Raw genomic sequence first — 13,097 nt, 5'->3', positions numbered from 1 at the left:
ATCTTCCAGAGTGAACAAAGTTGGCAGCAATAAAACAGCAAGGAATGCTTTAATGACAAATCTAGGGACAGATGTTGTACATTTTTCATAGATCAATACCCCCCAAACTCTGGAGATGATGTACATACATCATCCAAACTTGGTTGGATGATGTATTAAATACCTCGTTTAACTCAAGGTGAAGAACATTACACATATACCCAAAATATGCATTTATCCAAACATAATGTAAACAGTCAATGTCCATTAAGCGCACAGACATTAGTGTTGTGGTATTAGCAGCCCCCAAACTGACTAGCTCCCATAGTGTTCAAAGTTTCGACTAGCAACTACAACAGCTATTATAAGCCTTGAAAAACGAGGGGAGCTAGTCAGCTTCAGGTCTGCTAATATCACAGTACCAACAGCACTGTATGCAGTGCTCATTAAATAAACAGCTGGATTTTTGGAGATCACTTTGCAGATCACCAGATAGCTTGTGCAACATTATGGCTAATCACAAGCACGAGCATTTGCAGCATCAGAGCCTTCTTATGTTGAGTTTAGAAAAAGGTAATGTTAAAACATTCTTCAATTAAAATGAACTGGTGATCTTTATATCTAGGGAAGAGTACAACTATTATAGTTAGCATTCGGTTTGGCTCGCTTAGTTGTCTCTGTGGCCATGTAGTCCTTGCCGTTTCTCTACTCTTAGAATCAGTTCCATCAACACAACAGGCATATTTACTAAGTTGTAGGGCAGTGGTTCTCAGCCTTTTTAGACTGAAGGCTCCCTTGGGAAGTGCCAGCTCTTATAATATGGGAAAATAATATAGCAATTTTTCTGTTACAAAAAACTCAGGAAAACTGCAACAGGTCAGATTTTTTTTGACTCTGAGTTCCTATTGTATTTCCTAAAACTCTAGGTTTATCTTGTGAATCACGGGTAAGTGCGTAAACACCTAACAGTCCTAATATTGCATGACACCCCACAACACCCTTCAGAGAATCACATAGCACCTTGGTTGATAATCACTGTTGAAGGCAAAATTGTTGCAGTTTCATTTTTTGGACAGCCAGTGGAACACTTAGATTTCAGTATCTGCCACTGTTTTGCTCAGTCTCTTTCCCATTCTGAGACATTCACTGAACAAAATTCACAGTATGAATTAGTTTTCATCTATAAACCTGGTTTAACATGGAGTTGGTTTACTTCATAATTTCACTTTATGTGAATAAGTGTTTCTATTTCAGCTGCTATCAATATAGCTATTAATTTATAAACTAGGTGAATTATCAGTATTTTTTAGGAGTATTCGCTTGGTTGATCTCTTTAAAAAATGGTAAATTTCTACCTCATAGGAAAAAAAAGTAATTTTTCTAGAAACACAACTGAAATTGATGTAAAATCAGAGGCAATTTTTCTTTTTCCATTGAAGCAGATTATAACGAGATGTAATTCTAAGTAACAGTTCAACTATGAGACATGTTGGGCAATAAATAACTTCCTTTTTTGTGTAATGAGGCATCTAACAGTCAAACACATTTCAAAACACTGATTTTTCTGAGGAATGGGGTCAGATCTAAGACAAACCTTAGTATGCATCTAGGATCTGACCTCAGATACCATTTTTCTTCTATCTTTATAATGGGACACACCAAAATTATGGATTTATAAGACTTGTATTTTCCCACTCCAGGTTCTGTTGTAACACATCCTGTGGGTTTGACGTGGCAGTAATTACCCTGGACTATAGTCGTATTATCTTCAATAGATAATTACACCTCTGCTACACCTACATTTTACCCAAGTTTGTTCCATATATGCAGCATTGGGAATGATCACTTGACTTCAATAGGGAATGATACAGGTTTCCATATGACCCTGAAGGAAGGACTCAGCAAAGGAATAGATTTGGAAGACCAAATGAGCAAGACAGAAAAGACTGCAGACAAAATTAATTAATGTGGATGCTTAATTACTAAATCCCAGATAAGCATGATTACTTACTTACTCTATCACTGCCTTATGACCAGGTGATGGGATGGTGGCATCTGAGACCCATTACTACTATCTCCTTACTTTCCTACTCCCTTCTGTCTGCTATACTTGCTCAGAATAAATCTAAGCTATCCATTACTCAAACTCAGCTCTTAGAAATAACACTATGCTGACATTTACACTTTTTGAAATAATTCTCAACACAAAACCAAAGTGTTTAGTAGGGCTGTGCAAAACTTCGTTCCCCAATTTGATTTGGCAGAGATTTGGCCTGATTCGGTGGCTGAATCTCCAAATCCAAATCTAATCAGAGGACCCTTTAATCTCTCCAAATTGGATCAGAACCCTCCAAATCGATTCGGAGAGATTTGGCGATTCGGACATAGACACAGCTTAAAACGTTTTTTCTACATACCTCAAGGTAGCAGGTGGCTCACGAATGCTGCAATTCTGGGGCACATGTGGTGTCCCACAGGAGCATGGGGGGCTCCCCAGCACACTCAGCAGCACTCCCAGAAGTGGACTGGAAGCACTTCCAGTCCACTTTCAGGTCCGCAGGAAAGTGCGCCGGGGGGCCTCCCCACACCTCCTTGGCTCAGTGACTGGAGCCTCCTGGGTCTGGGGGGGCATCCGGGGTCCCCCTGCAGCCAATCACTGAGCCAGGGGGCATAGGGGGCCCCCCCAGTGGACCCCCAGTACTTTCGGTCCACTTCTGGGTTCACTGCCGAGCACGTGAGGGCAGCCCTCACGCTCCTGTGGGATGCTCCACGTGCCCCAGCATCACATCATTCATAAGTCACGCTGGTACCTAAGGTATGTAGAAAATACGTTTAACACTGTGTCTATGCCCGAATCTCTAATTCTCTGAATCAGCATCGAATCATCAGATTCAGATTGGCAGAATTTAATCAGGGACAGTGATCCAAATCAACAAACCGAATCAACAAATCGAATCACTGTCCCCGATTTGGGCCGAATCCAAATTGAATACGGCCCATTTCGCACACCCCTAGTGTTTAGCTCTACATTTTGGTTGAGAACAATGGCAATGGCACCTACATAACTATGTGGATCTGCCCCTACAAGGCTCCACCTACTCACTGAAACTATGAAAGACGTTTGTCACCGTTACTGTCTTTTTTGGTGTTGGATGGATCAAACTGGTATTTCCAAAAGGAAAATGGGTTGCCATGTTTTGCCATAACGTTTGGATTGCTGCCACTGATTATGGGCTACAACTAGCTCTCGTTACATTTTCCAATGACTTCAAACTGGAGCAGAAGTTTTAGGAAGAAGCTAGGAAAAATTATGTGCCTTTCTCTTTGGTAAAGTGACTGTGGTTAGAAAGTTAATGTGTCAACAGTTACTACAGTTATGTCCCATTCTCAGCAGAGGAGAAAATAGTGGCATAATTGATAATACTATGGGATAACTGTTGACAAATGATGAACTGATAGTACCCACTAAGAGCTACAATAAAAATAGAATTTCAGTAAGATGATAAAATGATACACCTGGGTTGATTTAAAATTGCTGTTGACAATGGTTCCAGGGAGATAATGTCCATTTGCATTACTGTATTCTTCCTATAATCAGGAAACAAGAATACCACAAGTGCCGTCTTAAAAATTGTTTAACATGCTTAGACAAGTAGAAGTAGCATCAACAATCTGTCTGCCAACATTAAATTGTCATTCTCTTTGCTGCTCTCTCTCCTCGAGTTGGAAATATACTAAAGACACCAAGAGATGCTGGTCCTTCCTTTTTGCTTCTCTCTCATGAATGTCAAGAGAGGTCAGAAGCAGTAGCTGTGACATTAGTGTGAAGATGAGCTCTTTCTTGAGATATTCCAGAGGATGCAAAGTTTAAATCAGAACCTTTGTCCATTTCACCTGCTACTTATGACTCAAAGGGCCGAGGAGAAAATAAAATGATACAACATAGAATATGTGGTAGTACCACAACTGGCACCTGTTAGGAGAAATCAACTTTTCACTCTAACCTGGACTACGTGAGATCCTGCTAAGAGGCTGCTAACACCCCCAATTACAACTCTCTCCTTGAACAGCTCTAATCTCTTTCTGAGCTGAAAGCGGAGTATGTAGAAATCTAGCCCCCTACCTCTTTTCACTGTGTTATGAAGCAGGTATTCCACGCTGGAATGCTACAACTCCATCATTTGACAAAAAGGTATAGATCATTGCCTTGAAAGGCCATTATTCGACAGAGTAAATAAAAGCAAGGCACTTTGTTTACTTTCATGTCAACAGTTGGAAAAAGCGACACACACACTAACAAATCTACCCTCATTTTCTTTCTTTCTGCAGTTCAGAGCACAAGTTGTGAAGCTTAAAATGAGATAGATGTAAATAGCAAGTGAAAAATCTGTCTCTAAGGTGCTGACATGGGGGCAAAAAAAATGTGCCCTACCAGAAGCCGTAACATGTTACTTCAACCCAGCTCCACAATGTCTGTATAGATCAGGCACTTCAGCAGGGCTTTTTGGCACTTTTAGCTAAAGCTGATTCAATCAGCTATTAGGTTAGAGCACCAAAAAAGCCCCACTTAAGCATCTGGTCTGTACAGACTTTGGAAAAGCTGGGTGCAACTAACACACTGCTTCTTCTGGGCACGTGCTGAGCTCAGTGTGGGAGCGCACCAAATTTAAAGTAAAGCGCCTTTTGGGGGTTTTTTTTCCCTATGTCTGCAAGCAGCCAAAATGTTCTGGAGTAATAAGCTCAGTTCCAAAAACCTGGTGAGCATGTAAGCAAATAAAGGAGCCATTGTAAGATCAGTGAAAACTGATCCAACTCAGACTTGGATGGTAGCACCCGGTAATGTGTGAAAGTCAGCCAGGATATTAGGCTTATCCTCTCCTGTGTGATTTTGCCATGCACTGAAGAGCCAAACACTTCCAGAAGGAAATGCCAATTTCTTTTAAAAATCCTTTGTAGCTAATTATTAAGTAATCCCTTATATTTATAATGCCTTTTACCTGAGGATCTAAGACAGCAGTGAGCATTAATTAATCCTTAAAACATCCCTTATGCAGTAGGTATCATTCCTATTTTATATGTGGAGAAACGAAGTCAGAGATTAAAGTGATTTGCCAAGGGTTACATAGCAGCCTTGATTCTGAACTCCAAAGCCCTGATACAGGCCATTCAAAGGGAATACTCATGTTGAAAAGTGAAGCAAACACCCATATATCTTGCTTAATGGTTTCTGATGCAAATCTAAAGCTAACAAGAAATGCTGACTTTTCTCTGCTGTTCCACCACTAGGGTAGGCAAGAGTAGATTGGTTAATTCTGGCATATCAAAAAATGTAAAAGAAGTCAAGTGGCATAATAAAACTGCAACTTTAATACATGGTTACATGTAAAAATTGTATTTCAGAGCAGCATATGCCAGAAACTGCGACATCCTATGCTTTCAAGTTCAGCATGTTAAAAAAATATACAGGCGAACTATTCATGATGTCCAGTCATATTTAATATGCACTTGTGCATACCTTTTCACAATTAAAAGCAGTGAGAGAACTTTTTTGAGCTTGATGGGAACACTTTAATTGTAATTTGCAAATTCTCAAACAGTATTCAAGTGTCCATGGAAGTATTAATGAATCATTAATGACTGCTCATCTAAAGACAAATCTAGGTCAAAATGCCTATCCTTATATATTTTCACATTTGAAAAGATTCAGCCAGCCAATTCAATAGCATGCATGTGAATTATACAACCAAACCCATGCCACGAAACAGTCAATGGCTGAAGCCAGGAACACCACACTGCCAGGAAGTTGCTTGTCCAGACTATCTTGTGAATATATTAGGTGTGAATCCAGATCCATTTATGAACAATTCACCAATCAAAGGAGGGGGGTGGTGGGTAGAGTCTTAAATTCTTTGCATATGTAATATGCTATAAACTGCTCAAGCACTGGAACTCTGCTGATATAAAGAACATACTGTAGCTTTGGCTATAACCTTTTCAAGGTTAGCCCACACTGTTCAGTCAGTAGCATGAGTAAAAAGCAGTCAGTCCACATCTTCACAAAGAGGCTTTGCTTCCTTACTTTCTAGCTTAGACACCTATAAAGAAACAAAGAATTTAGATAGAAATGAAAACAAGTTTGCATTTAATTTCTTGTTAACTTTAGATTCACATGAAGTGCCAGTGTTATGCCCAGTTTCAAAAGAATGAACCAATAAGCAACGAAGACAATGGGCCAGTCCCTTGCTCTGCCACCATGGTTAAGACACACCAGTTTCTGCAGCCAGTGGCACACAAGGAAGTGGTGGGATCATGTCTGGCCACCTTTGACTTCTCCAGTCTGAAGGACTAGGTGCTTGTTTTGCATCGAGTCAACTGACAACAGCCTCTGAGGCCAGATCTGTATTAGCTCCTTGGGCTTCCCAGGATTACTCTAAATCATGCCAGCTATTAAGACACCAGGCCATTTTGGTAGCTAGGAGGAGGCAGAAAGCAGAAGAGCTCTGGCTGAGTACCCTTCCTTCCAAATGTGAGCAAGAATCATAGAATATAGCACTGGAGCTGCTATGATGTTTCTCCAGCACCTGGGAATTCCCTCCCTCAGGTAACACTCAGGTAGCAAGATCTGCCAGGTTTGACAAAGACAAAATTAGAGTCACAATGGCAGGTCTGGAAACACTCACAAATATAACTATCCCAACCTCTCTCTAAAACCATCTAAAAACACAGAGCTTGCTTGTACTTCAAAGGCTTTGCTGGCCGCCACGCAGCCAGCAAGCTGGCCGCCACGCAGCCAGCAAGCTGGCCGCCACGCAGCCAGCAAGCTGGCCGCCACGCAGCCAGCAAGCTGGCCGCCACGCAGCCAGCAAGCTGGCCGCCACGCAGCCAGCAAGCTGGCCGCCACGCAGCCAGCAAGCTGGCCGCCACGCAGCCAGCAAGCTGGCCGCCACGCAGCCAGCAAGCTGGCCGCCACGCAGCCAGCAAGCTGGCCGCCACGCAGCCAGCAAGCTGGCCGCCACGCAGCCAGCAAGCTGGCCGCCACGCAGCCAGCAAGCTGGCCGCCACGCAGCCAGCAAGCTGGCCGCCACGCAGCCAGCAAGCTGGCCGCCACGCAGCCAGCAAGCTGGCCGCCACGCAGCCAGCAAGCTGGCCGCCACGCAGCCAGCAAGCTGGCCGCCACGCAGCCAGCAAGCTGGCCGCCACGCAGCCAGCAAGCTGGCCGCCACGCAGCCAGCAAGCTGGCCGCCACGCAGCCAGCAAGCTGGCCAAGTGCCCAAGTGGAGACAACTCATACGGGCAAAAGAGTTCTTTTGTGAATCATACCTTGAACCAGGGGTGGGTAAAATACGGACAGCAGAACAGGTCCAGCCCACCAATGGATTTTTTGTGGCCTGCAGTGGGTCCTTCAGCCGCACCTGGCTCAGGCATGGGGGGCAGCCCAGGCTGTGGCATGCGCAGCCAGTCCCACAGCCCCCAGGTGCACAGCAGGCGGAGGCAACACTGCCATTGGACTCTGTTTCTCAGCAGTTCTGGTGGCAGTACCTCCTTTCGGCTGCTGCCGCCGAACCCAGCCCCACTGCCCAGGCACCCCGGCTCATCCACACCACACCCGCTGCCAGGGACAGGACCCATGCGGACAGTGCATGTGGCTGGGTGGATGGGAAGGGGCTGCAGGCAGGTAAGGAACAGCAGCCTGGAGTGGGTCAGATGGGCAGGGCCAGATCACAGAGCAAGTGACAGCGTGGGGCTGGGGCACAGGGCAGAGCTACAATCTGCTGCCTGCACATCCCTGTGATGTGTGCCAATTCTGTGGACAGAGGCATACAAGGAGCAACATGGCTCGGCCCCAGGCCTGCACTTTCACTGCACCGTGATCCTGGCCCCAGCCCTACCCACTTGCTCTGCTCCCAAACACGGCTCCTTGCCCACCCGAAGCCCCATCCCATCTGCCCAGCCACATGCCCTACATGCACAGGTCCTGGTTAGTCTTCATGGAGACCCTGGGATTACAGTGTGGTGACAGCACAGGGCAGGGGCCCAGAGCATAGCTGCAATCTGCTCCCTGCATGCCCTTGCCCATAGAACCGGTGCCCATCACAGGGTCATGTGGATGGCGGATCATAGCTGTGCCCCAGGCCCCAGCCCCACACTATCACAGTCCTGTGCTCCCAGCCCAAGCCCTGCCCTTCCATCCTACTCCCAGATGCTGCTTCCCACCCACCCACAGCCCCATCTCAGCTGCCCAGCTCAGCGCAGAGCAGAGCCACTTAGGGAGTTTTGGTGAGCTGTTGCAAGGGGGGGGAGAGAGTGCTGACCCAGCATAGCAAGGGGTGCAGCATTGACCCAACCCACAACAGCTTACCAAAATTCCCTAAGTGGCCCTTGGGCCCAAATAATTGCCCACCCCGCCTTAAATCCATTCCCTAAATGGAAGAAATTATAGAGACACAAGGACTCTCTTCCCAGTATAACTACATCCACATCATGGTCTTTGCTGACTGCTTAGGAATTTTTTCCTCAAATTCCTGACCCACAAAGTTATGTCAGCAGATCATAAGTGTGTGTTCTGACGCCTGCACTACAAAAATCAATACATGTGACACTGTCCTGAATCTCATAGGAATTACAGCAGTGTGCGTGCAAACAAGAAGTTTCCAGGACAAGTGGAAACTCTTAAGAGTACTCACTTCCTAGAACAGAACAGCTTTGCTTTGCATTATTGCAAGAAGCTGTTATTTTTCTATCCTACTTAAAACTCTGTGAAACTATTAGCTACCTGCTTAGAACACTATTATAACATGCTGAATATTGCTAGAGAAGCAAAATGTGAGAAATATGTATTTTTCAAGACTAAGCATCTTCTTTGCACAAAAAATGTAGAGCTATTTACATGTAAATCATGTAATATCACATGGACGTCTAGTTCATTATGGTATGAATATGCTGGCCATTAAGTGATATTCACTATGCATAGAAAATAATTATAGGCACAAAATGAGAGCCCAGGTTTTAAGTCTAACACTACAAAAAATATCTAAATCAACCTCCCAGTGACATTCAAATAACCTTTGCCATACACTTCAGTGGGAGAAAGCCCCAAAATTATGGAACAAAATTAGAGGGGAAAGAAAGAAAGAAAGAAAGAAAGAAAGAAAGAAAGAAAGAAAGAAAGAAAGAAAGAAAGAAAGAAAGAAAGAAAGAAAGAAAGAAAGAATTTGGAACGCTTCACGAATTTGCGTGTCAAGAAAGAAAGAAAGAAAGAAAGAAAGAAAGAAAGAAAGAAAGAGGCACTGCAATACCGGGCCGATGCGTGGAGGGGCTGGAGCAAGCTCCGAGGCCCGCTCCCGGCACCAAAAATGCGTTTAATGCGTCGGTCCTCACATTGAGGACGTATCAGCGATTAAACTGATAAGAACAGATTGACTTTTATCAGTAAATGGTAAGGATGGTAAATCCAAAAAAAGATGACAAAGCCGATAGGGAAATACAGAACGCCCGGGCGAGGGACTAACAATAGAAGGATGGGGGTGAGGTTGGGAACGCACCTAGGTTACATGCGATACAAAGTTAGCCAACTAAGCCCGGGGGTAAGGGGAGAGGGGAGTGGGGAGGGGGAGGGAGGGGGGGGTTTCGCGACGCTGAGAGAGAAAGAGGATAGAAACACACATACCCGTGACAATGGTCCGCAACGGTGGAAGAAGTGGTCCGAAGATGAAGCGTCTCAGTCTAGATACAGTCTATCGCGGGGGTCCTCTTCGGGTGGCGCTGGGTCGTCGTCCGTCGTTGATGAGTCCTCTTGAAGCGAAGGTCCGTCTGTTGCGGAGGGGGGCGGTTCAGGCGGTCCCCTCCGGGTCCGGTCCGGCGGCTGTTCTCCTGCTGGGGTCCGTGTACTGGCGGTGGCCCGTGATGTGTTCCACGTAAATGTCGCGGGACCACCGGATGGTGTCGGACACCATGAGGCAGCGCATCAGCTTGGCGTAGCGGCGGGAGACGCGGCAGGCGCGCAGGACGCTCTCGTTACTGGGGTCCCAGGCTCCGAGCGTCCCCACGATGAGCGCGTCGACCGTCACGTCGTAGCCGCGGCCCCTCAAGGTGTCGGCCAGCGGGGCGTACTTCTCCCGCTTGCGAGCCCGGGCGTCGGCGAAGGCTTGGCGCCGGTTCTCGAACGGGATGGTGACGTCCACGATGGTGATCTTCTTGGCCTCCTCGTCGGTGATCACGATGTCGGGGCGCATCTGGCTCTCGCAGCCCGGGACGGTGCGGTTGACGGAGACCTGCCCCGCGGCGGCCGGGATGGCCCTCACCAGCCGGTCCTGGACGGCGTTGTGGCGGAGCTGCCAGGCCCTGGCGTGCGGCTTGCAGCTGCACAGCACGTGGGGGAGGGTCTCGGCCGCGTAGCCGCACCGTCGGCACCTCTTGTCCCGGTGGCCGAAGCGGACGGCCCCGTTGAGAGGCAGGCAGTTGAGGCGGGCGCGGTGGAGGAAGCGCCAGTCCGCGAAGCGCGTGAAGCTCCCGCTAGGCATGAAGTGGTTGCTGGCGTCCCACTTCGAGGTGACGTCGAAGACCTTGCCCTGGTCGGGTTTGGCCCTCAGGTCGCCGGCGTATTTGTTGCGGACGGCGTCCTTCAGGAACCTCTCCAGGAAGGTCCTCGTGCGGGGCGTCACGGTCACGGAGTCGGCGTGCGGGGCTGGCTGCAGGGAGACTGCCAGCTCCCGGCGCTCCTCGGTCCAAGTCCAGGCGCAGCCGATGCGCTTCCCGAGGCGGCGCGTGGCGTTGCGGGCTCGGCTCCACAGCGAGGCAAAGTCCCCGCCGTCTCGGCTGAACTCGCCCTCCAGCGAGCCGCTCAGGAAGGTGGCCAAGTCACGTCCGGTGGGTTGCCTGCCGATCCTCTTGCGGGCGGTCTCCTCCAGGGCGCTGGCGGCGATGATACTTACCGTCGCGTCCGGGCAGGTCAGGAGGCGGAAGGCGTGGGTGACCACGGCGATGTCGCCGAGGTCTCCCATGCGGGGCACGTTGGCACCCCCCTGCCGGTAGGGGATGTGCAGGACCTCGTTGCTGGCCCGCAGCGGCAGGTGCAGCCACTTCTTGAGCAGCCGTCGGATCTCGGCGTCCGCCTTCTTGAGGGGGGTCTTGGGGACCGCCGAGCCTCTCAGGACGAACGCGACGCGGGGGATGAGGAAAGTGTTCACCGCGTCGATCTTCTGCCACGGGGCCAGCAGGGACGAGTCCAGTTTGTGCGCGTCCTGCACGATGCCGTTGATGGTTTCCTCCGGCGTCTGCCTGGCCCGGTGGCCGGTGGGCGTCCCCAGGTGGCAGTAGGCCTCCCCGTCGCGCAGGTGCCGCATCGCCTGGCCCTGGATCGTGAGGGTGGAGTCCAGGACGCGGCTCTTCTGCTTCCCGTCGACGTGCAGGGAAGCGCACTTGGCGACGTTGAAACGCAGGCCCATCCACCTGGCCGCCTCCGACGTCACGTCCAGCATCTGCTGCAGCTGGGTGGCGTCGGGGGCGAGGAGCACGAGGTCGTCGGCGTAGGCCAGGACGCTCAGCTTCTCGCCGTAGAGGTCGAGCCCGCCGGGGCCGCCCGCCACGGCTCGAAGGAGCGGTTCCATGGCCAGGTTGAAGATGATGGGGCTGAGGGGGCAGCCCTGCCTCACTCCCGACCGGATGGGGATCTCCGCGGTCTCCCCGTCGGTGGCGCGGACGGTTGTGGTGCAGCCGTGGTAGAGCTCGCGCACCAGGTTGGTGACGCCGTCCGGCAGGCCCAGCTCGCGGAGGGTGTCGAAGATGTGGCGGTGGGGCACGGACCCGAAGGCGTTGGAAATGTCCAGCCACGCCACCGCGCACTGCTTCTTGGTCCTCCGGGCGTTGTCCAGGGCCATCTGGAGGGTGAAATTGTGCTCGTAGCAGCCCTCCGTGGACATGAAGCCCTTCTGGCTTCGGCTGACGGCTCCGCCGGTCACCGCCCAGTCGGCGATGCGGCCCGCCAGGCAGCCGGCGTAGAGTTTCGCGACGGTGGAGCACAGGGTGATGGGTCGCCAGTTGCCCGGGTCATTCGGGTCTCCCTTCTTGTGGATGAGGACCGTCATGGCCCTCTTCCAGGCGGCGGGCGTGCGCCAGAACTCTCTGCACCTGTTGAAGAGAACAGAAAGAACAAGGCAGCCCGGGTCACGTTTTTTAAGGAGACCGTACCTGATCCCGTCCTTGCCGGGGGCGGTGTCCCTGGTCCTCTTCAGGCGGGCTTCCACCTCCTGCGGCGTGAAGGCGTCCTCGAACCCCTCCGCCGGGGGCACGGGGGTCAGCGCTTCGACGGTCGCGGGGCGTGGGGTGGCGGCATCCGTTGGAGGGTTGAAGACCCTGCTGAAATATCTGAAGAGAGCCTCCCGGGGGACCTGGCAGAAGGCCGAGGGTCCCTCCAGGATTTCTCTCACCGCCTTGGGACGGTTGGCCCGGTACAGCTTCTGGATCCGGGAGGCTGCCGCCGGGTCGTAGCGCTGGCGCCTGGGTCGCCTCTGCGGTTGGGGCCTGTGGTCTCGTCGCGTCGCCGGTCTGTTGTTGTTTCCTCGGGGTTGGCCGGGCCGGGCGGCCGCCGAGAGCTCCTCTGTGAGCCGGGCCACCGAGGCCTCGAAAGCCTCGAAGGTGGTGGCCTGGGAGAGCTCCTCCAGCCAGAGGGTCTGCCATGGAGAGGGCATCCTCTGCTGCGGGGAGGGCTCCGCACCGGGAGATTCCGGCACGCTCGGGGGCCGGAGGGCGCCCGGCGGCTCGGTTCCTCCCGGCGGCTCTGGAATCCTCGGCGGGGCGGGGGCCTCGGGTGGCCCCGGGGGTCCCGGTGGAGGGCTGTCCGGTCGGGGCGTCGCGTTCGGTCGGGGGGCCCTGGGCGGAGGCCTGCACGGTGGCGTCGTCGGGGCAGGTCTCTCCGTAGGGCGGTCCTCGGAGGTCTGGTCCGGTGGGGTTGTCGGCGGGGTGGCCGGTCTGGCGGGTCTCCGCGCCGCGGCCTGGGTGCGCCGGGCCGGGGCGGCGGACCTCACCAGCGTGCCGGGTCTCCTCTCTGCTCCGTGGCCTTGGCATACCTTCTGGTGGTTCTTGAGGAGCTTCAAGGCCTCGTATTCGGTGCCGCAGAGGGA

The 13,097-nt window shown here is 51.0% G+C and overlaps 2 protein-coding genes and 1 non-coding gene across 4 annotated transcripts in view; all 3 read right to left on the bottom strand.

Moving 5' to 3' along the window:
• The window catches only part of NADSYN1 (NAD synthetase 1), a 54,189-nt gene that overhangs the window by 9,229 nt on the left and 31,863 nt on the right, over window positions 1-13,097 (bottom strand). Inside the window, exon 21 of one of the 2 annotated variants that reach the window (XM_006263448.4) lies at window positions 5,319-6,074. The exons of the other annotated variant lie outside the window; for it this stretch is intronic. Coding sequence (XP_006263510.2) covers window positions 6,021-6,074 — 54 coding nt within the window. The 3' untranslated portion in view covers window positions 5,319-6,020. Of the gene's footprint in view, window positions 1-5,318; window positions 6,075-13,097 lie in introns of those variants that run through there. 2 annotated transcript variants of the gene reach the window in all.
• Window positions 1-13,097, bottom strand: part of TPCN2 (two pore segment channel 2) — a 65,667-nt gene that overhangs the window by 49,600 nt on the left and 2,970 nt on the right. The gene's annotated exons all lie outside the window — the stretch shown is intronic.
• Window positions 9,242-9,428, bottom strand: LOC132248974 (U2 spliceosomal RNA). The gene has a single exon (XR_009460439.1). It is a non-coding gene; the product is annotated as a U2 spliceosomal RNA (small nuclear RNA).

This window comes from Alligator mississippiensis, chromosome 2 (assembly GCF_030867095.1).
Source record: "Alligator mississippiensis isolate rAllMis1 chromosome 2, rAllMis1, whole genome shotgun sequence".
NCBI classification, from domain to species: domain Eukaryota; kingdom Metazoa; phylum Chordata; order Crocodylia; family Alligatoridae; genus Alligator; species Alligator mississippiensis.
Note: the sequence above shows the minus strand (reverse complement) of the source record. Positions and strands in the feature narration are given on the sequence as shown.